This window comes from Centrocercus urophasianus, unplaced genomic scaffold (genome assembly GCF_019232065.1).
Source record: "Centrocercus urophasianus isolate 14NV4802_14NV808 unplaced genomic scaffold, USGS_Curo_1.0 seq_15, whole genome shotgun sequence".
NCBI lineage: Eukaryota > Metazoa > Chordata > Aves > Galliformes > Phasianidae > Centrocercus > Centrocercus urophasianus.
The window spans coordinates 33432615-33460465 of record NW_024884697.1 but is presented as its reverse complement, the minus strand read 5'-3'; the positions used below and the strand labels follow the sequence as shown (position 1 = coordinate 33460465).

General features: G+C 38.9%; 1 protein-coding gene across 1 annotated transcript; it reads right to left on the bottom strand.

Moving 5' to 3' along the window:
• Window positions 1-190: 190 nt before the first annotated feature.
• NUP107 (nucleoporin 107) lies at window positions 191-25989 on the bottom strand. Its single transcript, XM_042815839.1, has 28 exons — window positions 25905-25989; window positions 23923-24008; window positions 22502-22591; window positions 21591-21706; window positions 19578-19704; window positions 18977-19080; window positions 18300-18427; window positions 17945-17993; window positions 16681-16752; window positions 16094-16182; window positions 15145-15223; window positions 14353-14466; window positions 12319-12409; window positions 10874-10953; window positions 10408-10467; window positions 8629-8774; window positions 8459-8507; window positions 7355-7424; window positions 6794-6912; window positions 5296-5334; window positions 4816-4966; window positions 4298-4404; window positions 3101-3203; window positions 2698-2858; window positions 2349-2474; window positions 1791-1904; window positions 1331-1498; window positions 191-503 (listed from the first exon to the last, which is right to left on the bottom strand). Exons 1-28 carry the CDS (start codon window positions 25934-25936, stop codon window positions 396-398), a joined length of 2778 nt encoding a protein of 925 aa, XP_042671773.1. The 5' UTR covers window positions 25937-25989; the 3' UTR covers window positions 191-395.
• Between the last annotated feature and the right edge of the window lie 1862 nt (window positions 25990-27851).

Below are 27851 nucleotides of genomic sequence, written 5' to 3'. Positions count from 1 at the left end.
TCTGCCTTCCCCTCCCCTGCTTTCCACACGCTGCCTCTTTCCTTTTCCGCTGCACCCCCGTGCTTTCTTGTACTGCTGAATAACGCTTCTCCTCTACAGGCAGCTTCTCAGCATGTACACGAAGGAAGTCCGCACAGCACCACCTTTCTGTGTGTATTGGCAGCTTAGATGTGAATGAACAAACATTTTCTGTTTGTAAAGCACATTTATTAGAAAAAAAAAAAAGTTACAAAAGAGACTGTGTAACAAATGTCCTCTTGTGTTGGCCAGGACTTCGAAATCTGTGTAATTGTGTTTCTTGGAATAAAGATCAGAATTAATTACACAACGAACCAAAGTTGATCAAAGTGTCCAGACTTAACATTCAAAAGTTTTGCAGATATCTAAAAGAAATTCTAAGACTGAATTTCATATCCCAAGGGATCGAGATCCTGGTCCAGAAGCATCAGAGAAGATTCTCTCAGCTTCTGTAAGAATTTTCGGAGTTCTTCCTTAGAAAATACCTAAGAATAAAAAAAAGTACATAATTGAGTTATATTTCTTTGCAAGGAATTGCACTGGTATCAAAGTGAATGGTGGTTTGCTGAGCTACTCAATGTCTTCACTGATTTTTCATCTAGAAGAGTGCCCACAGCAGATCCATATTTCAGAAAGGTATTTGGTATGGGACTGGGAGCAGTAGCTGTACTCAAACCCCACAAGGAGTGTCCAGATACTCTGTCTCAGCTACTACACAAAGTACTGGGGAACTGACAAGTTTAATTTTCCTGTTATTGCTGGCAGAGATATTATAAAGGCAATCCATGCAAATGCATCACAATGTTTTTCCTAGGCTTGATGTTTCCTATCTGGTTTCTAATCCTCTACTTCCATCCAACATGGATGCCTTTTGGGTATGTGATCTTTGTGAGGTATGTATTTTGGGGGACTGAATTTGGGGGTCTTGGAGGGAGAAGGTTGGGTAAACCAAGTGCTCCCAAGTGAAACCTGCTTATAAAATGCTCTGAAGTGTAATGGAGAAAAAAAATCAATTATAATGAAATACAGTTTTATAGTTCAACTTCTTTCAGTTCAATTACTGTTATCGAAAAATTGGTACTCAGAAAAACTATTCTGCCATCACCTTTGGTGTTTCAAAGTTAACGCTCGGATTCCTTTTAATCAGCATAAAAAGAAACTCTTTACTACTGCAGTGAATGGGAAGAGATGAAGAAACTTAGGATGTTCAGTACCATATGGTGTCTTCCTTTCTGTACGGAAGCTTCTTTCACAGCCAACCCACGGAGCTTTTAATTAGAAGCCAAGCTGCCTGCAGCTCTCAGTAACTCACCGTATAGAGCTTGTGTCGCTCGGATGCCACCATGTCAGCCAGCCGCAGGCACTCCTGGTACTGCCCAGTACTGTGCAACACCGTGTGCAGCAAGAAGCACATCATGGGCAGACACAGCTTTCGCAGCAGAATCATCTGATGTGTTCGTTCGGGGTCCTCCTCTGCATCCTTACCAAAGCACAACATACATTAGCATTACAAACACCCACCTTTAAAAGGCAACATAATCAAGATATTTGTAGTGTCAGAGGAAAAAAACAACAGGACTAAGCCTAAACTGGACTGCCAGATCTGGTTTATATCATACCTGAAGGGGAAGTGACCTATAACTGGCGACTGCAAGGCCAGAGAGAATTATTAATAAGTAAAGAGAAGGACATTGAACTAAAGATGACAAGGGTACAGCTGGATACAATCCAGCACTTTGTGGCCCATGGCATGACATTAAAAATTATTTTACCTCTCTAACATCAACCATCCATCCTCCATCAACGAACAGCAACACGTTGTACATTTTCTCCTTGACATCACTTGTAAGACCATCCAAGAAACTTTTCCAGATACCATAGTCCACCTGGCAAAGAAACAGGAAATTATCTTCTGCTGGACAGAGTGATTCAAAGGCTACTGTAGCAGAATCTTCACCTCGTGCAGCACTGCTGCACAGCCAGCACTGTTGTAATTTAGATTAGAATCTTCAGCCAGGGAAGAGTTACTAGGGAAATCAAATACTCAGATTTATTTATAACATTGATAAACAATACATTGTAGTGAATACTTAACCATTACATAATGCAGTATTGCAAATAAATCTGAGTCACACAGGAAAAAAGTATGAGAATTTCTTGTGCAGTGGCTCTACTATTGTACTGTTTTCTACTCCCTCTTTTGGCATATCAATACAGTACTTTATAAATAGAGTTCTTCAGCAAAAGGAACGAGCAGACTTCTGCTCGTTAAACTAAGACTGTCTCTTAAGCCAGAACATAAATGTTGATAGTAAATAACTTTTACCTACCTCGTATTTTTTTTCTTTATGTTCATGGGCCACTTTTTCAGTGAAACTTGCTTGTGGCAACAACGGTGGCTTCTGTGGAGCTGAGTTCATGTGCTGAAACCATTTATTGAAGATTTCATGGGCTTCCTGCATTGCATTGGAAACAATGTTTGGACATCTGTTAATTTTGAGTACAGAAAGGAGCTCTCACTATTCTGTAAACTTTCAGGTACAATGTATCCAGGAATCAGAAGTTTATTCAAATGGGTAAAGCTTAAATTGTCACCAGCAAAGCAAAGCCACCATTATTTACATTATTATCACATTAGTATTTATTAATAACTCGGAACACAGTTTATTTAAAACTCACCAAATATGCCCTTATACATAAGTGTTCTCTTATAGCATTGTCGTCTTCAGCTGGAAGAGAGGCTTCTATTCCCTGTTCTTCCCATTGGTTATATATTTCTGCTATAGAGTCTTGAGGAATCTTCACAAACACGTCTTTTGCAGCTTCATGCTTCTTGGATGCTGTAAGAATGTGAACTGAGTATCAACTGCTGTGCAATTTCCATACTTTACCTACATAAACTGACAAACTGTATCACAGTTAAGTCACTACAAGGAAAAAAGATGCACTGTACAGTGCTATACTCTATCACACCCATGTCTTTTAATATACAAGATGCAAAGCCAGATCAAACACATTGCCAAGAGTCAATGAGAACAAAACCAACACTTAAAAAGTCTACAGTATTTGTGAAGTTGAGTACCCAAGAACTTCCTCATGATAGCATTGCTCTGCTTGAGTGCTTCAGCCCTCTGTGCAGGATCAAATACGAGCCAGTCAATTACGTCTATTTTCAGCCGATCTGCCTGTAAAAACCAATGTATTTATTAGAGTTACTAACATTTAAAACACACAGGTGGCATTAAATATAATAAATCTACTCAAAGATATACTCAGGCTTCCAGAGATCTTTGGACAGTCTTACCACATATTAATAAGAATCATTTTATTCACACCTTTTGTATCAGAAGCTTGGGAAACCTGGTTTAGGGAACCTGGTTGGCAGGGGGGTTGGTCTCGATGATCTCTAGAGGTCCCTTCCAACCCCTACAATTCTGTGATTCTGTGAAACAATCTGTGTGGTCTAAATTCATCCAAAAAATTCATTTTGAAATATCTCCAAAATTTTCAGACCAATAGATAAGCATCAGATCTCAGGAACTTCTATGAATTACCAAGCATGGAAACCTTAACATAAAAGCACTGTATAAACGTGGTTTATCGAACCCTTGCTATAAACTTTAGGGTTACACTCAGCCTGGGACCAGTTTTCCAACTGTTGCTACTTCGTTAGCTCAGAGGGCAAGAGTTGAATTTTTTTTTATGAAATAGCAAAAAATTTACTCCATGTTTAGAAGGTATCAGGGCTTTCCAAACACTACTCTGGAAATAGGTTAGCTATTAATAGTACCTCCAATAGTAATTGTCACTTAAGTATTGAATTGGATCCAGCTGACATTCAGTGGTGATGACAAGGAACCTGTCAGCACAAACTATGTCTGTAGTAGCTAGAATGTATCATTGGAACATAGAATGAAGTACGTCTGACATCCAAACTATTAATCCTCATATTTCTTAGAAGCTACAATACTCTCAGCTACAACGTATTTTGTCACAGATATTTCACAGGCTTCACCTTTACTTACTGCTCTCACAGTGACCTGCTCCTAGTGACACACAACTCAAGCCCAGAAGATCAAAGACATGTAGAAACAGAAGTTAAGAGTTCATGCAATTCATCTCCTTGCTTGGCCACATGAAAGGCATGTTTCTCCCACAGACTCTCTCAAGGCAATTTCCAGCAGTGTTTAAAGAGAAATATGGAACAGATGTGGTGAAGGACTGAAGGACTCTGTGCTTGATTGCAGATTGGAATAGCTCCCTAACAAAGCACACTCACCTCTGTTGTGCCTGTGTCCAACATATGATCATGGTGACTGAAATCCCCAGCATCCTTCTTGCGGATGTTCTCAACAACAGTTTTTGTTATGGCTGCAACATCCAGGCCTAGGTGAAAAGAGAATTACACAGTGGGGATCAGAAATTCAAATTTCCTGCTGAATGAATTTCAGACTGGGGCTGTGGACCTTCTTTCTTACATTACCTGTAACTGTTACTGGGCTGGCCACACTCTCACTGCCACACTAAATTATAGGCTTTTAAGATACATAATTTATTGCATGTATATTAGATGAATAATATCCAAGATAACAGAAAACATCAAACAGTCTGTGCTGGGGACCTGCATGCAGATATGTTTGTCAAACTTCAGAGCATATATTTAAGACGGGCAGTTAGCATTTAATTTCTGCTATGTTTGGACATGATCCACAAGCAAAAGTGGTATTTAGCTTGTTTTAGAAATAGAATTGCTATTCCAGACTACAGGAAGAAAACACAATATAGAGCACATCTCACCTGCTTCTTTTGCTAACTCAAGACAGTGGTGGCGTTGATCGCTTTCAGTAACATCTTCTAGAAACAGAGCATACTGGGCAACAGCCAGCTCTGGGGGCAGGTGGCTCACATAAAAAGCTATTAAGTCTGTGTGCTTCTCTGATATCATCCGCTGAAGAACAGAAAGCAAATATTAAAAAAAAACAATGTTCCTCTGTGTACACATCTAAGTTATGAATATTAAATAATGTGTAAGCCAGATGCCTAGTTGTGTGGGTTTTTTTTCCCCCTTGTACCAAAGACTCCGCTTGTTTCTCAGCTTCTAAACAAGGGTCAGTAATCTCCTACGTTAGCATCTCTGACAGAAATGCTGTATACTCAGGCACCTCCATGCATCTATTAGGAGAGCACTAACTCTTTCCACCATGTAACCTTTACTCTCACTTTTTCCTCCTTTATGTCTAACCTCAAAGAAAACAAAATAGAATTCTGAAGGCTTACCTGAATGTAGGTCTTTAGGACTTCAACAGAAACTTCCTCCTTATTGCAAACAAATACAAATTCAATTTTAAATGAGATAATGTAGCAAAAAAACAACACCAAAAAACAACAAACAAACAACCCCTGAACACCAGGAAGTACCAAGGACACCCTGTACAACGCAAACAGCTTTAGCTACGAATCAAGTGTTGATTTCTGAGCCATCATTTTAGTTTGATATGGTTATCTTGTGTCTATGCAGATTTTTAAGCAATAACAAATTAGTGTGATATCCCTCACCAAGGGGTTTTCAGAACTTAAAGAAACATCCACTGAAGTGTATTTAGAATTCCTGTTCAGCCCACAAGGTGAGTTTCTTGTTGCAGCTAACAACTACAAAATCTAAAGCCATTGGATCATCAGGTGCTGCAGTAAAGCAAATCTAATACACAAAATAAAGCGAGGTGCCAGCCCACCTTACATTTAATTGATACAAATATTAGTGCTGCTGACTCCAGGGCTACTAGTTCATAAATCTACTGCATTCAGTCGTAGTCAGTCTGTAAGCTGGAAAATGCTTAAAACCATGCAGGCTGACTTTTGTCAAATTCTTATTATCTTCTGTGAGTAACGCAAAGCACTGCAGCATTCAATAAAAACAAGCTTGCCTTACTTTTGTCTCAGCACTTTGATGAGTGCTGACAGTACCTGAGGAGATTTCTCTAAGTTTTCTCTACAAGCAAGAATACTAAAAGCACACATAAATGACATCAGGGATTCTGATCTAAGAATTTATATGAACTGTACTCAAAACATCAAAACTAACTTCAAAATATATTTTGGCAGGGGAATGAAGCAATGAGCTGACATTAAAAAAAAACAAACAACAAGCACAATAACTGAAAGCTAAGTTGAAATCAGCTAGAGAATATATTAATCTTTTAGCAAAAGAAGAACTTAGTTCATATGTATGCTTCTAAATTTTAAAGTAATAGAGAAATGGGGCTTTAATTACTTGTGATTGCCTCAGGAAAGAGTAACTGCAGCTCTGCGACTCATCCTTCTATTCAGCACAAAGTGGCTAGGTAGCTAGCAAGCAGTAAGTGGTATGTATTTGTGGAAGATACAATGGCTTTGGCTAGGACCAAAAGGAACTAATTGCCTCAAACAAATGCATTTATGAGCAGAGCATCCAGCAATAAATACAATTCCAAGGGCAGTGCCTGAATCAGGTTATTTCGGCTGCTATATGTAAATCTGACCTTGAATTCTGAGTTAGGCCCTTTTTTTCCCCACATAGGCTTCTAAATAAAATCTGCCTTCCTCAAACAACATTTTTGAAGCAGACCTGGAGAGGAGGAGATGCTCTTTTTAGGATCCAATATCAACAAACACACTACAGGCACGTAGCTCCTCATCAGCCCGGTAGTAATTTACCATTACAGTACATACTTTGAGTATTTAGACGCATTTATCCTAATTCAAAGAGCGGACACTGCGACAAGAACTTCACACTTACCTTGGTCTGCTGGCCCAAAGTGCGGAAAAACAGAATAAGATGTGTCATGAAACGAAGGAGGTGCCCTGGCAGCACACTTCTGTCTTTGGAAAGCCATCTGTTGAATTCTTCCATCAGACCTGTAGCCACCAACCACATGTCTGTATCAGTCAGACCCCAGGAAAAGCACCTAAGAAATAGTTCAAAACTACGCATCTATTCAACTAATATAGTTTAGCCTAAAAAGCACAATAAAACAGAATTGCAACAGCTTGGCTAATATTTATGTTTGGTTTTAACATCTGCTAAGCATTCTGTAATTTTTAGACAATGTTGCAGCAATATTCTCACATTGCTCATATGAATCATTTACACGATTTCATGACCACCTCGAAAACTATTTTGTAGGTCAGTCAAGCTGCAGAAATGCCCTGTAGTTCTCAATTAAAGAATCAGCCTTGCTTTTAAGTGGAGTTTGCCTACTGTGCATTTCTAAAACCCATTCACAGAAAAGTTTCTGGAAATATCACTAGAAATAATGCAGTTGATTGACATTTAAAAGTCACTTAGAGAAAAGCTCACCATCCACGTCTCCCAGTATAATGAATTTCTGAATCACATGATAGTGTTCTTGATTCTCCTCTATAACTCTCTGGGGAGGAAAACAGAAAGTCCAAACTGTGAATAAAATCTCATGTCACAACATGTTAAAAAAGAAAAAAAAAAAAAAAAAAGCAAATTTGTAAATGAAGCAAAGGTTTCTTAGAGGAAAAAAAGCAGCTCTCTTATTTCAAAGGGTGTTCTACATTAAAAAAAAAAAAAAGAAAATGCACCTGCTATGTCCATGTCAAATTATAAGAATACTGACAAACTGAAAGAGCTAGAATATAGATCTGTGAGCTAATGCTGTGATGTTAACGCTTTCAGAAAAGAGATCCAAAAATAAGGGCTTTTTGCTTTGAACAGAACAACAGTGTATCAGAACAGGTTCTACAATGTCATCAAAGGTGCAACATTTTCTACGAATCCTTAAAGAAAAGGCCTGTGAAATGTACTTGAAGACATTTTTCTGCAGGGAAACTAAAGTATGAAACACAATTCAAATGAACCAGTGAAACTGGCTGGTGGCAATAGCACCAGAAAGGCCATGGCAGCTGAGTGCATCTGGCGAGCTGCTTCCACCTGTAAGCTCTTTATTTGACCCCACCAAACACAGTTTCAATTTAATCTTTATAAAAATTAACATATAAGTTATCTATTCTAGCTTAAATGAAATACTCTGTGTTAAGGACAAATACAGTATACTAAAAAATACGTGCTTTTCAATTTTGAAAGACTTGTTCTGAAATATACATGCAAACCTCCTACAAAGAAAACCACAAGCAATCAATCTTCACACGTTTTATCAGAGTGTTAAAAATGTGATTTACACTGTCTGCTTCGCACGTCTGACTGCAATTTGTGCTCCACTGTTTCTTTAGCACATTCAGTTAGTTTGGCAGATAAGAAACAAGACAAAACCTGTACCTTCTTCATCATTAAAAGGTGGCAGAAAAATCTATTTGAAGTAAGTATACATTACAGGGATGGAAAACCTGTCACTGTTTTGTGAAATAGTGGAGAAGCCCAAACAATTGTGTAAGTAGAAATAGCAAACAGTGAGGAGAAACTGTAAGCACTATATACCGTTTTGTCTGTTGCCTGAAGTTCTTCAAAAACTTTTTCTGAAGTCCAGCTTTAAAGTAAAAGAGAGAAGGTTAAAAAAAAAAACACCACCACCACCACAAACATTACATTGAATATTGTGAAAGGATCCTTTGTTGAGGGTAAGAATATAATTGCTGCCTAAAACTTACTTGGTTTCTAAATACTCTCTAGGGAGCTCTTCCATCTCCTCTGCAGTTACTACTGATGTTCGTATTTCTTGCTCCACAAGTGTATCCACCATGACCCTGAAATATGCCCAAACTGTGTCCTCCCAGGTGTCACAAACTGGAAGGAGCTGTGTATTTTCAACAACAGAACAAAACAGAGCAAGAACTGTTAGAGATGGAGAACCATCAGAATCCAAACACATCAACTGTAATTTAAGCTCAGGTTTTTTGCTGTCAAAGCAGACTAGAAGCTATCACAAACAGCAACCTTTCCTTCACTAACACAGGATAAAACCAAAAATCCTTTCACTAAAATAACGGTCCAGTTCCTTCATTATTTTTAATCAGAAGTAGTCAAAATAAAAAACTCTTTTACCTCCTTTAACCAGTGGCATCACTGTGACACCATTCCCTCTTTTTTTAACAGTTCAGAAAACAAACCCAGATGAAAACAATCCACTCTTCTGCTGCGACATTTTCCAGCAGGGCCACCTTCCCTCACAGCTTTATGTCATGGCTGCACAAGTCACAGAGGAATAATGAGTGGTGAAGGAATGAAGGAAAGGCTCTGTGGCAATGCCATTTGGAAGTGTTTGAACTGTGTTACTTTATCCATATTCTAAGAAAATACTGAGAAAACTACCTACAAACATTCCCATTATACTTCTAAAATTATAATAAAGAAAAAAGTCCATCTGAGAGATCACTGAGCAAGAGAACCCAGATAGTGCTATTATACATAGAATAATGCACTAAAACTTTGTATCCAGTTCTTATCCAAAACTTACTAGGCTCTTTCAGCAGTGAAGCCCTGGGACAAGTTCCAGATACAACACTGCACTTCAGGAAACATTTCTCTCTTACAGCAATTTTAAAATTACTGAAGTTACAGAAAATACTGAGTTTCATTAAACTTCTCTCCTTTGTCAAAAGGAGGCAAGCATTTTCTGCTCTGTACTTCAGTATAACTTTACAATGCCTCCTTCTGTAAAAGAGCTCATTTCAACCTTCAATGAATAAAAGAACTGTAAAAACGCACTAGTAATCCTTCTTTTATTTTGTGAATCATTTTTATTTCTTACACATTGTTCCAAGACAGGGAAGGAAAGGAGGTGCCGAGCTCCTCAAGTACAAGACTACCACTGACTAATAGCAGGTAAACTTTCATTACATTGGCTGTAACTTTCCTTATCACCTTTTCATACGTAACCCCCCCCCCACACACAGTTTTGTGCTCTCCTTCTCCTAAATAGTGATTTATTTATATACACGTATAAAAAACATCACTACTAAAGAGGAGAGCACAGAAAATACCTGGAAGATTCAAACTAATAAGAGGAGAGAATTACTTAAGACTATCAACAGTGAAATTTGCTTACAGAGTCATGTCTAGATACACCAACTTGTCTAATGCTTGCAAATTAAAACACTGACAAATCAGAATATGGTGCATGAGCAGAACAGTGCCTGAACAACCTTTTAGATAATACTAAAATTTCAAATCTAAAGCAACAAAATTAGAACTGGTTGTACTGATAGTCAGCAAGAATAATACTAAAAGTATATATAAATATACTAAAGTATATTTAATTAGGCACAAAAATCCTACAGAGAGCATGTCTACTAAAGCAGCACTGCTTGCTACTGTCATGATTATTAAGCTCTTGAAAGCATATTAAGAAGTATGTCTTTATGTTGTTATCACATATAAAAACAAAATGCACAACTGTCAAACACCAAGTACTAGGAGGCTTGACATACCTGCTTGAGGTTTCCACTGAGTGCTGCATAGATTGCTCTTTCATATCTGTTAAACTGCTCCTAAAATAAACAGTTGAAAAATTACCCGTGAGTTAAAAAGCACCCATGCTTCCTGATCAGCTACATTTTATTAGAGTTTAACCCGTTACAAAGTGTTCCATGCACTTAAAAAGAAAAGTTGGAAAATGATGTTTTTTCCTTTCCCATTCAACTGAGTCCAAGTGGAAGCCAGCATCAGCAGCTTCACTGTCAACCAAGTAAAAATAACACATCCAAAGCCTTAAAGATTGATGCTGATTGGGCAGATTTCTCAATACATGACAAATATATTATTTCAGAAGTCCTCTTAGAAACATGAACTGCAAATCCAACAAACAGTAAACCAAAAAGGTAGGCTTACTTAAAATCATGTTACTGAGTTCAAAGAAATTCAGCACAAGTGCCAAGCAAATTAACACTATCTTACCTCTTCAGCCATACGCCAACAACATATTTTCCAAATGCATCTGTATGGATTCCCTTCAACAGGCTGTACCTCGTTTCCTCCTTGCAGAGGATAATAATAACAAAAGGAAGTTATTAAAAAAAGAAAGCAGTAAGATAAAAGTCTATTTTCTGTTATTAACCTTGTTTCAATCCCTTTGAAACTCTTTCCAATGCTTATCAATGAATATCAATGGATTGTCCTGCAGGGTAGCTCTTCTGGCAAGTCTGGTAAATGCACGTCTTAAAATGACAGTACTTTAAGCATTTAGTTGCAATTTAGCCTTAAAAAAAAAAAACAAAAACAAAAAAACCACCAGGCTTTGACCACATTTGACCTCAATATGGGTAGACTATTAGTGTTAGAAAACACAAAGTTAGGGGGCAAGAGAATTTTTAGTGAATTGTTGTATTTCAAGGACTATAAGCATCTAATAAATGCTACTGCTTCGGTGCTGCTGCCACGCTGCATGCCTCCGCATGACAGTGCGCATCACAGGAAAAAAGCCAACACCTAACAGCAGGGACGTAGGGCAAAACAAGGCCAAGGCACCAGTGAACTGTACAGATAAAAATAACAGGATATCAGGATTTGAAAAATAGTGAAGCACTATGCCTTCCAGTCTCAGGTGTGCATAGCACTCAGACATGTTCATAAATCCTCTGCTACATCTAGCAGAGTCCAAATACTATAAAACCGTGTATTTTTCCTCCATTTACCTTTGCTGTACTCTTTAGTCCTATTATATCTTTTGAAAGACAGATAGAATGTTTTGGAGTCCATGTAATAAAAAAAAGATGGCTTAATGACTTTAAACTGGAATGGCTTTAAACCGGCATGGCTTTAAACTGGAAGAGGGTAGATTTAGATCAGATATCAGAAATTCCTTGCTGTGAGGGTGGTGAGACACTGGAACAGGCTGCCCAGTGAGGCTGTGAATGCCCCCCTCTGGACACATTCAAGGCCAGGCTAGATGTGGCTGTGAGCAACCTGGTCTAGAGGAAGGTGTCCCTGCCTACAGCATGGGGCTGGAACTAGAGGATCTGAAAGGACCCTTCCAACCCAAACCATTCTGTAATTCTAGATGGCAGAAGGTTTTCTGATATTGAGAAGACACGTACTGAGACATGAATGGTGGTGGTGAAGATCTACACAGAATTCCTAGACATCTATTTTCCTAGCTGTTATGCTTATATTAAAACAAAAAAACAACAAAAAACTGACTTTACTATGCCAAGTGGATTTGGTGAACTCGTACCTTCAACTAAAACCATTTCATACATGTTAAATGTGATCAACAGACATGGCAGAAGTATTTTAGGCACGAGAAAGTCCCTTAATATTAAAAGAAAGAGCTATTTCTGTTTGCTAAAGAGAAAGGCCTTTGCTTATTTTCACAGTTCTCAAATGCAGGTGGAAGAAAATACCTCCATTTATGTTGGGATCATGATACAATTTCCATCCTTCCAAAGTTGCAGCTCTCCAGGCCTGACCACATCGTTTGCATAAGCGCTGTGCCTGAAAAATAATGGATTTTTTCTGCTATTGACTTCAAGGGAAAAACGTAAACACTATTAAAATCATTAATTTGTGTCGAGATTGTACGAGGCAAAAAAGAATCTTAACTCAAAATAAAGGAAGGATTACAAAGTAAATAAAATGCAATCAAGTGTGTTTTTCATTAAATGTTTTAGTTTCTATCAATACTTCCGTATTGATGTCAAGTTATAAGTTAGTACTTACGTAAGCTTAAAGTACCCCCTTGTTGCTTAGATCCCTTAGCCATCTATTTACCTACTTTTCTAATTGATACTGCTTGCCAAACCCCTCGGTGCTGCTAAAAATAGTAGTCTAACTTTCCCATGGTAGCAGTAGCTACTCACTAGCACAAAGAGCTTTAATTCAAAGCTGTTTTGAATAGCACGGAATGTAAAACAGAAACTGTACATGGAAAAATAACCCTAAAACAAAGCTTGCTTACAATTGTTCCAATCCTATACTCCTGGAAGAAAAAAAACAAAACAAAACAAAACAAAAAAAACCCCCTGAAGATTATCTGATTAGTCTGACTGGTACGCTCCAACACTGACAAAAAGCCATGAGCATCTGGAGACATCGCAATGTGTGGGCATGGTTTGTTTTGTCCTGCTCCATTCTCTTCATACTGGAAAGGCTGCAGACAGTCAGCCATTTTAGGAGTGGTGACAAACAGAAAGAAGAGGCAAGCTGGTTAAGCTCACATAGTATGTATATCATCTATCTATCATAAGACAAATAAACCAAGGCTGATTCTTGCTTTTAACTCTTTCAGTAGTGAATAAGAGACTGCACACTTACTAAGCAATAGGAACACTGTAGTGCAACAACTGAAATAGCAGATTTATATTCATACCTCTCTGAAGCAATGTGGACTTGTGCCCATAATATCAAACAATGAATGGACAGGGCAACAGAACACCAGCAAGTAACCATTTTCCTAATCTGAGGTCTTGGACACAGGAATCTGAAGTCCCTTTTTCCTTTCCATTATCCAAATGTCATTAGATAAATATCAGAGCCTAGTGTAAGGGACTGAGCTTCCAGCTGAGGCCTTCAGACCACACCACAGTACAACTATTTACATTAAATCACAAAAGCTGCTTTACAATTGGGAATCTTTATTCAGAGCAGCTTTAGGACCAGAACTGCCAGATGTTACTCAGATAAGGATTAAGGCAAAGTATACACACTGTATATTTGTAAGAGCAGGCAAGAAGCAGAATTATTGTAAAAGGGTGAATGGAGAAGAACAGCATGCTTTCTAGAATATTCAGATAAAGTCTATTTGAAGTTTTTCCTTGTGAAGACACCTGGCTACACAATAAAGGTTAAAAAAAAAAAACCCAACAATAAAAGAAACCAACAAAAAGTAACATGCTAGCCATGACTCTCCCTCAGCTCCATTCAAATCACGCAGCCAAGGGGACATTAGAGGAGCAGAGCAAGCAAAGGCTGCTTAATTAAATGCTATTTCTAAGGAAAGCATACATAAAAATCTGTCTTTAGTTACAAGTGCAAGCATGTTCCGCTCCAAAATATTAATTTAAAAGTTAGTTTGTAAGATAATCTACTAATTATTAGACATGAAATTGGTAAGTTATTTGAAAAATCTCATGTGTTTGGCAGTATTTTGTACAAAATCACTAAGGTAAAGAAAAAACTACATTATCAAATAACCAAAATAAACGTGCAACTTTTTCCATAATGTCTATTTTACACCTGAAGTTACTTAACTAAAAGCAATATTTTTCCCACCACTGATTTAGCATCACTATCAGTACTGAGTTTGTTGAAAATTAAATCCCTACAAGACAAAATTAAATAGACATTTTACTACATAGCTTGTCATTAGCTTCAATAGTAAGATTTTAAACAAGTTAAACTAGTTAATCAAGAATATTCTTTAACTCTCTTTGCCTTACCTCATCTGTCATCCCTGCTCTGATAAGAGTGAAGAGATACTTCAGTAATCTTGCATCATCTTCTCGATCCAAATCATCAAGTGGCAGTTTCTGCCTTATGGGAGCATCTGGATCCTGCAAGGAAAAAAAGGAACCATCCATCCACTCACATAATGCATATCTACCTCTTCCAATGATTTCCTGACCTGCTTTACAATTTACAGTCACATTTTCATATTGGCACAACATGTTATACAGCCCACATAATATCCAGCATGATACTTCCTCGTATTTCCTATTTCCTTTATTTCTCTTCTTCTGTCACTGTTCCTACCAAAGGCAGACACTGTAATCCCTTTATTTACTTTATCATTATGCCTTTGCTTCAAATCTCTCAACTTCCAGCTTTTCTCACCTTCAAAAATCTTCTCCCCTTCTGCCTATCAGCCTACCTGACTATCTATCCTTCTCCAACTTCTCAGCAGCCTTTTCATAGTAGTTGTACTTGCTTCTATTTAAAACAAATATATCAAGATCCAATAGTTTTAATCATTATGCTAATCATCCAGCAACTTCCAACTTTGGCATTCACTAATACTCTCTCATCAGCTAGCTCCTTACTGCTTCACAATTTCTGTACTGATTTTCCAACTGAATGCCTCGCGATTTTTAGATACTTCAACAATTTATAGATGGCAAAAATCACCCTGTCCCACCAATTTTTAGAAAACAGCACATATGCTCTGTGTAAAGCATTCTGAATGGTTTTTATGCCCATTTTGAAACCAAGTCTCACATTCAAGTAACACTTACCAACTCTGTAACCAGAGGCCGAGAACTTCCAATGTACGCACTCAACCGTCGCTGCTTCAGGATATGCAGCGTGTTCTCCCTGGGAGCAGTGAAATGTTTTTGAGAAAAAGAAAGGATTTCTAGCAAACATTTTAATAAGGCATGAAAATTATAAAATACTTCTGGATTGGTGGAATAGGGTTACAAGAAAGACGTATTTGGTTTGGTTTGTGTATCAATGAACAGTGTTACTGTAGTGAAAATGTCAAATTTCATTAGAAGTGCAATATTAGAATCAATTCACGTGGCTTTGAGTTCTTTCAAAACCAGTTTCAATGTATATAAACTATTGATTGATTTCTGCACTAATAAAATTTCCCACTAGCATTCAGCGTTGTCAGTCTTAGACAGAAATACAACTTAGGATGAACACATGATTCCAGAAACCTGTATTCACCTGTCTTTAAAACAGTGCTTATAACAGAAACTAGAATCAAGGCTTTGCTCTCTCCTGCCTTAAAATCCTTCACTGATAATAAAGATGGCAATAATGACTTCTGGTGAAAGATCAATGGCAAAAGCAATGACATGAACTTCAACAGGCAAAAGTTCAAGCCAGACAAAGAACTGAGCACAGAAGAGAAACACATGAGAAGAGTTTTATCCAGGCTGATCAGCAGATGACCATCTCTTATCGTGTCTTTTTATGAAAAATTAAACTGTCATCTGTGTGAAATTACATTAAATTGTTTTGACAACCTTCTGTCATCCTCTCCTCCCAAAAGTAGTACCTGACTTCTGAGAAGTCATACCTGAACTGAGGTTCAGGTTTTCCTTAAGTTCCAAGAACTTAAGGAAAAATGAATGAACGGACCAACTTTTTAGGTGGCTCAGGACTGATTCTGTGTCTAGTTCTGTGAACATCACACTTCAGGAAGCATGGATACAATCAAAGTAAGTCTGAACTTACCAATATACAGATTTGGCATAAAACTCAATATTATCAGAGAAGTTCCCAATTTCATCCTTGGCAATGCTCTCTAGCCAATCTACCACCAGCTGGAATGAAATTCAATAGGTTTTTTTAGAACAAACACACAATAAATAATATTCTGTCTTTCATCTCTGAATCTACTTGTTATCTACATAGTAATCCAAGGTATACATATCCTAAGACAAATTCACTCTAAGTACCCAGTCTGAAGGTTGCTTTTGCACTTGATGTATTTCTCACTAGATGCTGCAGTTACTACTGTGCTATTTAATAGTTCCTTAATTACCAACAACAGTTTCAGATGATCCACATTAGAACAGTTCTCAGCCTTCCATGCTCTCCAGCCTAGCCTGAAATATTTCTGATCTTCAGAAATCAAAGAGCAATATTTCTGCACATACAGAAAATAACAAGCCTGGATGAATATAAAGAAATAACTACTTGAAATAGCTTAATAAAACACACAGAGCTCATGTTTTCTAAAGCTGACGTAATATTAATGTCATAAGCATTTAAGTGTTGACTCATCTATCAGCATTTTCACCATAAAAATTCTGTCCTACCTGGCTTTGTCGAATAAGTGCATCTTTCTGAAACAAGTTGTCTACATTTGTCTTTTCACTTGCATTTAAAACCTATTCAAGAAAAAGTTCATCACCACTTCATGGAAAAGAAAACCACAAAAACATGAATATCAAACTGAACACACATTAATTTCCAAATTGGCTGTAAGCTCGGCATGCTCCCCTCCCCTGTCCCTTTTCAGAAACAGAAGATGCTACACATCTGTTTTATTTGGATCAATCACCTACCTTCTGTCACACTAAAATCTGTAAAAGACTGATAATATAATTCAAATGTATGGCCACAGAAAGATTTTACACAGTAAGTCCACCGATTCCAGTGACTGCTCTCATATTATCACAGATTCATTATTTTGTATGAGGAAAAGCCCAGACATTTTCCCAGAGCTCATATGAGCACTAAACATGAACAAGCAGAAAACAAAACAAAATAAAACACACAGACCAGCCCAAAACCCTGATCCTTTCTCCTGCTCTCCTGCATGAAGTTAGCCTTCTTACAACAAAAGCAGAAGAATACAAGCGTTCTTCTAAGTAAGACAGATAGGAAGAGACTTTTTGGCACAGCAGAGTTTAATTTAAAAGCACTGACAACTTAGCAGTGGGAATCATAGAGGAAGCTATTTCATGACTGAGAAAAAACAACTACAATCATAAATTTTACAAAGGCTGAGTTGCTTTACTTGTTTTGTCTTCCTAAGCATATTCTGGCAGCAAAGGCTGGAAGCACTGTATTGAGGCACACAAGAAGACTACAGTTTAAACAAGAACACTCCGAAAAATTTGATTTCTCTTGAGATAAATTGGAATCAGGATTGCAAAGCACCAGACAGCTTGAGACCGCATGCTCTTCTAGGCAAAGCAGAATTATCTCTGCCCCAGGGAACATTGTCACTACAGATGCAACTTTTAAAAATAAATATATCGTAATTTCCAGTGGATTTTCCAAGGGCATGAGGAATTCTTAATGAAATCAAGCAAAATACACTTGATACAAATGTTTAAACTAGCACTTTCAATTTGGAATTGAATATATTGTGTAATGTGAATTTAACTATATGTAGAATAATTTAATATTTATCTTGATAATAATTTAAATCAATCTCATCTTTGTTTACCTTCTTTTACCTCTGAATTTTGAGTGACTGCAATACTGGAATTATTAAAAAAATAAAATGCAAGGGTGTAGCCTTAAAACGTATCCTTTAAAAACAGTAGTACTATTCTTCACCCTCAAACTTACTGTGATATCAAAGGCGGTTTCATCTTCCAATGCAGATTGTATTCTGTCCCTAGAAATGAAAATGAAAAAGCTTAACTACAAAAATAAAGCTGAAACAATTCAGGAGAATGCATAATAAAGGCAAAAGCACTTAAAAATCCTTTCAAGTGTTTTATAAAAATACTACAAGTTAACAGGACTGTTAACAACTTTCAGCTCCCATAAGTAGACAGTAAATAGGCATCACGATCAGCAGTTAGTTCCACAAACAAATTAAAAAATAGGCACTTAATTCCTTTACTCTGTACTTAGTATGCAACATGTCTAAGAAAGTTAGCTCAGTGTAAAAAGGCAAAGGGCTTTTCAAAGAAATTACCTATAAAGTGAGGACAACAGTCTCCACGTTACCATCTCCTGTTTGAGAAGCCACAAGACACTGGCAGTTTTTGAAAACTTCTGTTGTCCAGGAGTTGCTCTGTAAACTATCTTCCCCAGTATGTTCACCTGAAGTAAAGAAGCAGATACAGTCAGTACTGCTCGTCACTTTTGTTTTTACAATCCCTGCTGATAATGAACCATCAGTCTACGGTTCATCATTTAAAGAAACAGACTTCTTAAATGTGATGTTGAGAACTCTACTGCCAATTTGTTAGGAATGCGGTAGAAAGCTCTTAGATCACCAAAGTAAAATGATTTTATTTATTTATAGCTCTGAGAAATGTGTATTTTTTAACCCAGCTCCCTATCACTGACAAAAAAAATATCTATACACCACTTCATGCTTGCCACTTGCAGTGAAATGGCAGTCAGATGACATTTCTGGTATTTAGTAAGCTGCACAACAGGCATTCCTGTGCCAAAGCAGCGGATGAGCAAAGAGGGATGCTATTCAATGCCAGTGCTCGTGACTTATAAGACTTCAACCAGCTGGAAGATTTAAAGTGTCCAAGTTAAGCACTGTGACTTTCTCAGAATCAGAAAAAAGGCAGCGCGATTTCCAGAAGGGACGGGAAATTCAAAAAATATAAAGACCCATCCAAGCAACTTATTTACCTGATTATTACATATACTTTCATACTCATCCACAAGATCGAAAATGGTAGTTGATGTATGCTTCAGGAAGGAATGCAGAAAATCTGAGTACATGCTCATAGTAGCTAGAATACACAGAAGAAGAAAGCCATATAAGATATGATGTGGTTAAAAATCCCAACATTAAAAAAAAAATCCTTCTGATGCCAAGGTATCTCATCATTAATAAATGTCATCAAAGACAATGATGATATGAACTGTTTATACTTCATAAAGTCAGAAGAATTTACCAGCTAATATAAAAAGATACTTAGAGGCTACGAGATAAGTAAAATAAGCATTAAACATTTGCTGTAAATCTGTCATCTGAATTTTAAAGACAAACTTGCTTCTATGCCTCCACAAAGCTAATTCAATTTGTGTATTACATCACCACAGCATGCCATTCGTGTCATCAGGTTCCACAGAGAACAAACTGGCAAAGCTCCAATAACTGGAAAAGCTAACTTTCTGAATCCTTTAAACTAGACTGTTTCTGGCATAGAAATATCTAAGTGAGAAGATACAGGAAAACAAGGCCATGTATTTGTTCAATTGTGATGAAAACCTCAGATCATCTCACCAGCTTCCCCAGGATCATCCTCACGCAACAGTACAGCACTCATGGTGACATCTTCTGTCATGTCTAGATTTGTAAACATTCCTGTCTGCTGAGGTGAGAGCATTGCTGTCCAGTTACTTTCATCCAACTAAAAGCAAAACAATATAAAGAAAATAAACAGCAAACTCAGACTACTACAAGGCTAGCTCCAAGGCTTTTTCATTCCATGTGAGTGGTACAAACAGAGCAACTCAAAAAATCAGTAATGAAATAACTGCCTTTAAATAAGGCACAACTATAATTTTAACAAAGTGTTCTCAAAAGATTAGAATTTTAATTTGGAAAAAGAACACTCTCTTTTATTTCAGGAAATAACAAGTGTGTATGCTAATCTAATCAAACCCTGCATTTTAAATTCCTCTCTACCATTTTTCACCCTAAACATATATAACTCCACCCTTTCAAAGTCTGTTATGTTAAACTTTTTATTAACTTAGTATTTTGTTGACTAAGTTGTAAAGCAACTGTGAAGAATTAAGCAAAATAGATGAAATTTTTATCAGAACCGTTTATTTCAGTCTTTCAGTCTTCTTAGCAAATTGCTCAAAATACTGACTGAATGAAGCAATACATCTTTAAAGAGAAAACACAAGAATATTAAAGTGGAGAACAAACTTTCTTAGGTGTATTTTAGGGAAAGGCTATCTGACAGAAGGGAGCAAAATGGCCAAAAGAGAAGATAGACTCTACGTACACTGCACAAACAGGATAGCTCCCTACATCTGTTCTGGTGACAGCAATGGTTTCTCAGCAGCAATTAATGACACACCAGGACCCAGGGATACGACAGTGGTTGATTATTTTTCCTGGCTGTTAAAATGCTCCCAGTCCAAACCAGAAAAAACAGACAACCAGATGACACTGCTGTAAGTCTCTTAAGCACATCCAAAAACTGTGGGCATACAATGTGTTGTTCACCTCTTTATGGCCCAGATTCTAACCACAGTGTTTTGTCTGCCTGATTTCTCTCTGCCATTTTTGCCCTCTATCCAGCCAGAACAGAATGCTGTGGCACTCCAAAACCTTCAGACAACTGAGCAAATATAACTCAATTCCAGAAAAATTATATCAGCTCCCTGCGGGAAATACCAGAGTCTGATGAGTGCTGTAATCTACCAGCAAGTGCATTGCCACAAGATATCCTTTTCCCATCAACCTCCTGTGAAAGCTTTTGTCTAGTCCTGAACTTCCTCCTGCTAAACTACACTGGATTCAGGTCAGAGCACTAAATACTCACAAAACGCTATTTACAGAATATCAAGAGGCTCTGAAACACAGGCAGAGTGCTACTACTAACAGCTAACAGCATTGATCAAGAGTCAATAGGATCCAGAGCCATACATCTCAAAGAAACCAGTGGGCTGCCACAAAATAAAGAAACAGCCAAAAGGGAGAACATATTAAAATTCATATACAGAAAAATACGTTGTTTTGAGTCAACTTAAAAATAAACAGATAAAATAGTTCAGATGTACCTACTGACATTTGTTTGACAATCATTTGTTTTACCAAAGATGTAACCATAGAAGATAACGTCATCTAAAAAGTAATCAGAAAAGCTTGCTCTTTGAAGTTCAAACATTAACATGCAAATGAAACTTACTCCAGAAGAGTGCTAAAATAACAAAAAATTCTCAAGGTTCAATTTGCTGACAGAACAATCATCTCTGAAGAATCTGTAAACAAGTGAAGTCAAGATTTTTGCAGTCACAAGCTGATGTTTTAAGGACCAGTTTAAGATATATGGGGTATTTAAGAAGGCCTAAAAACTCTTCAGTCCTCACTACATCATCTCAAAGAACATCACAGTAATAAATAATACTAGTATCAAACTTCAACAGAAGCAGTAATAACAGTAAGCTTGTTCCACCTGCAGTTTGTCCCTGGTGTAAACTACACAGAGATACAGTAAACTTGTAGCTTCCTTGAAGTTTCACAGGAGCTAAAGGGAAAAACGTGCTCTAACTGCCTTACCAAAGACTGATTGCCAAGCAGACCAGAATTCTGCAGAATCAGGGGAGATTTCCCTGCTGCTCCCAGGATGGTAGATGTGTCTGTCTGCTTCAGAGAGCTTCGAGACAGTGAAGTAACTGGAAGACAAAAAGCTTTCTTTGCCAACAGTCTTTAAGACCACAGTGCTCTATCATGGAACTCTTGATAGCAATCTTGTAATGGAGACTGAAGTGTTTATGAAATCCTACTCAGTCATGCACCAGCCAGATCGGCCAGATGGAGAAATAATTTGCTTTTGTCCGTAAGTATTTTCTTTCCATCACAAGGCTTGAAACCCAGAAATACCAATTAGAAAAGAAATATGAGTCTCAGGCCTAAGTATTTTGAAGTGATGAGGTTAACCGTGAATTATAGAACTTAATAGTCTACACATAGTTATGCTAAGGCTATATGTGTATGACTAAGTCTGGAGCATTCTCAAGCACTGATCTTCCAAGCAGAGTACCCATAAACCTGAAGACAAAGCGCACCTATTGTCATTTCAGTTCCATTGGAAATCACAGAATGGTTTGGTTGGAACAGACCACAAAGACCACCCAGTTTTCCAACCCCCTGCGGCAGGCAGGACTGCCATCCACCAGAACAGGTTGCCCAGGGAAAGACCCATCCAACCTGGCCCTGAACGTCCCCAGGAGTGGGGTATCCAGACTTTTCAGGGCAACTGGTCCCACTGTCTCACCACCCACTGAGTAAAGAACTTCTTTCAATGTCCATTCCAAATCTTCCTCTTTTAGTTTAGAACTGTGGTCTCCTGCGGACTTGCACCAACAGATCCACATACTCCTTGTGCTGGAGGCCCCAGAGCTGAAGCAGTCAGTTTATAAACATATTATTCCTTTTAACTATGTAATAAATAACAAAATAAGACTTACACGGCTGGCGAAACAACGAACTGGAAGTTCGGGGAATCATCTGCCCTCTGGGTGTCATACTTCCAATACTGTCATCCAGGGATGTAAGAACTGATTAACAAGTTAAGAAACACTCTTTAGCTTTACCCAAAATGACTGTGGCAGCTTGAAAAAGAAGATCATTTTAGCGGGACTCAAATTAATAAGAAAGACACATTTCAGACTAAAGTAGAAAGTCCCATTCACTTATCCTGAATTATATCACAAAATGCTTCAGCAAAAGGTTAAAAGCTTTGAAGGCTAGAAGGGACACTCCAAAATATGGCTCAGAAACATCAGCATGACAGGTATGGGTTGTCCTGGTCCTCATAGTTGCTTGGATCAAAGAGAACACTGTTCCGTGAAGTGCTGCTACATCCTGCATAAACCATAACAATTAAATCTCAATGCATTAGGAAAGGAATTTTCTCTCCATTCCATGACATCAATGACTTTTACTACAAGGCAACAGAGTTCAATGCTCTACATATGGCTTATTTGGAATTGTTGGCAGAAAAGTTTCAGCCCCATTTTATATCAGCCTTCAGGTACCTTGAGAGCAACAATACGATCACGGCCAATATTGTGGTTGCAAGGAACTCCCCCACAAAAATAACAACAAAAATGCCACCAAACTAAAATGGAAGGATGAGCTTTGAGTTTACATATTGCATTCCTTTGCTATCATAATCAGAAAAAAGAGCATTATATTAGGTGCCAATTTATTAAATGTTTCTTTTTATTGTATATAACTGGGGAGAAGAAAGTTCTGTGGAAATCTAACTGTATGTACTTCTCTTGCTGTCATGGTGCCTGGAAAGGTATGGTGCCCTGAATAAATACACCCTGATGATGTAAAATGTACACAAAAGATCATAAAGGCAAAAATATTTTAACAGAGAGATGAAAATTCAGAGAGGGAGTTGGCTATGGCTCACATAGTTCTCTAGGCTGTCATCAACCCAACTTCATAAGCCCACGAAAAACTGTAGAACACCATACTATAGAAAGAGTGAGCACAACAACATCTCTGCCATCAGAATGGTCCACAACTGAGAAAAATCTATCTAGATATAGTCAAGAATTGACTATACAGGCATTTTGACTCTTACTCCTACTGAAGTTCACTGAATAATCCACTCCAAGATATAGCCATAGCAGCTTTGACACAGTTTGTGATTTATAAAAACAACAGAGGGAAAAAGGAGAGGAGAGAGAATTTCCATTCAGAATACCACACTGTGACAAGGCAAGTCACTGCATCTCTTGGCTTATTCCTAAGCTCTCCTGTAAAGGCCAAGTAATGCACTGTGCTGCTGAAAGATGCAGGAATATAAGGACATCATGAATACAGCATGCAACAACTGAACAGAAAATAAAAAGCCTCTGCAGAAAAAGGATACTAGAAACTCTTTTCTGAGAGCTTTGTTTTCGGCCAGGCTTGGCCATCTCTGTACTGAGGGGTGACAGTACCTCTCCAAAACTGCTTCTGGAAAACAGAAACACAAAGTAAGCAAAACACATCCAAGCAAAACATACAGTATAACGTTGCTCTCTTTAGCTAATCTTTTCTTTCAAATGCTAGTAACTTCACAGCAGTGATTCAAAATCCCAGTTAAAAAAAAAAAACAAAACATTCCCAAGTAGTGATATCTTAGGTCCAAATGTCTTAGGTCCAAAAATATCATAGGTCCAAACGTCTATCCTATCCATTAGCAAGAATTACAAACAAATCCAACCAACCAACACAAGAATTTTATGCAGCGCTTATTGTGCTGGAGAACGAGAAGAATCAAACAATCTGGACATGAGCCAGTAGTATGTGCTTGCAGACCAACTATGTTCTGGGCTGCATTAAAAAAGTGGTGGCCAGCAGGGAGAGGGAGGTGATTTTCCCCCTCTACTTGGCTCTTGTGAGGCCCCATCTGGAGTACTGTGTCCAGGCCTGGGGCCCTCAGCACAAGAAAGATGTGAAACTCCGGAAGCAGGCCCAGAGGTGGGCTACTAAGATGATCAGAGGGCTGGAGCACCTCTCCTATGAAGAAAGGTTGAGGGTCCTGGGTTTGTTTAGCTTGGAGAAGGTTCCGAGGAGACCTCATTGTGGCCTTCCAGTACTTGAAGAGAGCATGTAAACAGCAGGGGGAACGGCTGTTTACGAGGGTGGATAATGATAGAACAAGGAGGAATGGTTTTAAACTGAGACAGAGGAGGTTTAGGTTAGATATTAGGAGGAAGTTTTTCACACAGAGGGTGGTGATGCACTGGAACAGGTTGCCCAAGGAAGCTGTGGATGCCCCATCCCTGGAGGCATTCAAGGCCAGGCTGGATGTGGCTCTAAGCAGCCTTGTCTGGTGGTTGGTGACCCTGCACATAGCAGGGGAGTTGAAACTCGATGATCACTGTGGTCCTTTTCAACCCAGGCCATTCTATGATTCTATTGATTCTACACATTGCAAGGTTTGGAAGCGACATCAAGAGATGATAGAGCTAAAACAGGGTTCCTACAACAGGTCACACAAATAGGCATCCAGCTGGTCTTGAATATCACCATAAAAGGAGACTACACAATATCTCTAGGCAATCTGTTCCAGTGATCTGTCACTCATACCATAAAGAAGTTCTTTTGGATGTTAGTGTGGAACTTCCTATGTTCAAGTTTAGGTCACTGCTCCTTGTCCTATCACACTGCACCACTTTGAAGAACTTGGCCTCATCCATTTGCCTCCGACCTCCACTTCCCTTTAGGCATTTATAAACATGAATGAGATCTTCCCCTCAGTCTTTTCCCCAGGATGAACAGCAGAAAAAAACCATAGAATCATAGAATGGCCTGGGTTGAAAAGGACCACAGTGATCATCAAATTTCAACCCCCCCTGCCATGTGCAGGTCACCAACCACCAGACCAGGCTGCCCAGAGCCACATCCAGCCTGGCCCTGAATGCCTCCAGGGATGGGGCATCCACAACCTCCTATTGGGCAACCTGTTCCAGTGCGTCACCACCCTGTGTGAAAATACCTAACCTAAACCTCCCCGTCTCAGTTTAAAACCATTCCCCCTTGTCCTATCACTATCTGCCCTTGTAAACAGCCATTCCCCCTCCTGTTTATATGCTCCCTTCAAGAAATACGTGCAAGAGGGAAAAAAAAAACCAAAAACCAAACAACACAACAGCATAAAGTTTAATCTAAGTCTTACATAAACACAACGTATAATACTATCCCACTGCACTACATGAGGCTGGCACGGCTCCTCTGGATGCCGCGGAGAGGCTCAGCCGCACGGAGGGCCGCGAGACGCCGCCACTCTTAACCCGCCCGGCGCTGGTGACGGCTGGTGACGGCGGAAGACAGCGGGGAACCGGCGGCCCCGCCGCCGCTACTCACCTGTCCATGGCTGCCCGGCCCCACTCGAGCATTCCCGCCTCCGCCGGCCCTCAGCACGGAAGCAGAGGCCGCGCTTCCGGCCGTGAGCGCCGTGGCCGCACTGCGGCTGCGCGCTGAGCCTGGCTGAGGGCGGCAGGGCGGGGCGGGCGGCTGTGAGGCGGCGGCGTCTTGTGCCCGTCCGCGGTACTGCGGCCCCGGGTGGGTGAGGTGGCTTAAAGAAAAACGCCCTTAGGGCTGAAGTTGTCCAGGTATCATAGAACCTGCTGTGAAAGTGTGAGGCAACAGCCGCCGTGGCAGGGGAAAGAAAAGTCGTAGGAGTTGCACAGAACTGCAACGTTACACGTTTAACGTGCTTTAGTTCTGAACGCTTCCTCAAAAAACGGAGTAACGTCGGTGTGAAGTACGAGCGACGCACAGGTTCGTATCTGGATCGGTGGTCTGGCGCTAGCCCAAACTCCAGGACTGGTCCTTGTCCAGGGCAGAAAGCTGGAAGCGAATGAGAGACGAGGAAAAGAAAACGCTCCCCTCAGCGCTGCTTCCATTCAAAGTCCGGGCATGAAAACCGAGCAGAAGAAATACAGCTGAAGAGAAACTAGGAAGGCTCTCAAGAAGCAGAGCATGCATTTCTAGCACGATACAAAGGAGTTAAGATTTAAATCATGAAATGGATTTCTGAATTGCCATTAAGTATCACGTTTGCACCAACGCTGATCCTGACCGCAGCCACGCTGTCATAATCTTCACAGCAGAGCTCCACACGGACAGGTTGGGTGAGCAACGAGACCCCATCAGCTAGCACCAACTGCCACCAAAAGGTCATCCCTAAGGAGTGTGCTCCCCACGAGCTGTACAGAAGGTTCATGCGGCTTAGAGGATGTACGAGATTAAAATGAGCAAACTATCTAAAATAATTATTAACTTAAAATAGGAAAAGATTAAGATGATTTGTAACTGTCACCATGTGTCTGAAAAGCACGACAGTAGTGCCAAAGATCTGTCGTATTGGCCTCATTACATGCATCGAGCCCGGTTTATGGGAACTGAGTTTAACATGTAGATTTTTGTACTGTGTGCAAGTGGTTAGTGTATCTTCCTTGCTAGATTTATTAGTATAAAGATGCCACGTAATATGAAAACATAATGATTACTGACCAAAGAAGGAACTGTAAATTCCACTTTGATTTCACTCTGTATCCAAGATTCCAGGAGCACGCCCTTCCTGCTCTATCCTTCCACGTTACAGTAGCCAAAACAATTGCACAAATTAATTACAAACCACGCTGTTCTTCAAATGAAAGAATTCACCTCACACCACAGTCTCAAAGAAAATAAATTCTGGTGGCAGTGAACTTTCTTAAAACAATGAAACTGTGGAGCATGTTATGCAGAACTAGCATTTCTTGAGGCCAAAGTGAACACAGCAGAATTATGAAGACATTCCTTTCTCCATTCACAAGTCTCTCCCTAAAGAACAACTCATTGAAAACAGGAACCCACCCTTTGCCTGATGACTCAAGATCACAAAAAAATAAATGGTTTTGGAGGATATTTAAGGAAAGACAAAGCACCCACACTTCTGATTTTTCAAGTCCAGATATTGCAACACTGAGAACACGACACTGCAAAACATTTTTGCTTATACTTCCATACTGAGGAGAACATAAAGTTTGATAAATAAGCATTATTCCAGAGTTTTACTTTAAAGAACAGAGCATTAAAATTAAGCTTAAAGAATCTTCAAATTGTTCATAAGCCTTTCAAAGGAAAGACTAAAGTGCTTGATACTCAGAAATAAGCTTTTCTAAAGCTACCTTAGGGAACTACATACAACTACGTTTTGTGATGTATTTGAGTAACTTTTTATTTGCCTTCATTCTTCTCCGCATACACAGGCAAAATAGAACAGCTATAAAGTGAAGTATAACTTAATGCTGCTGGAATAGCAGA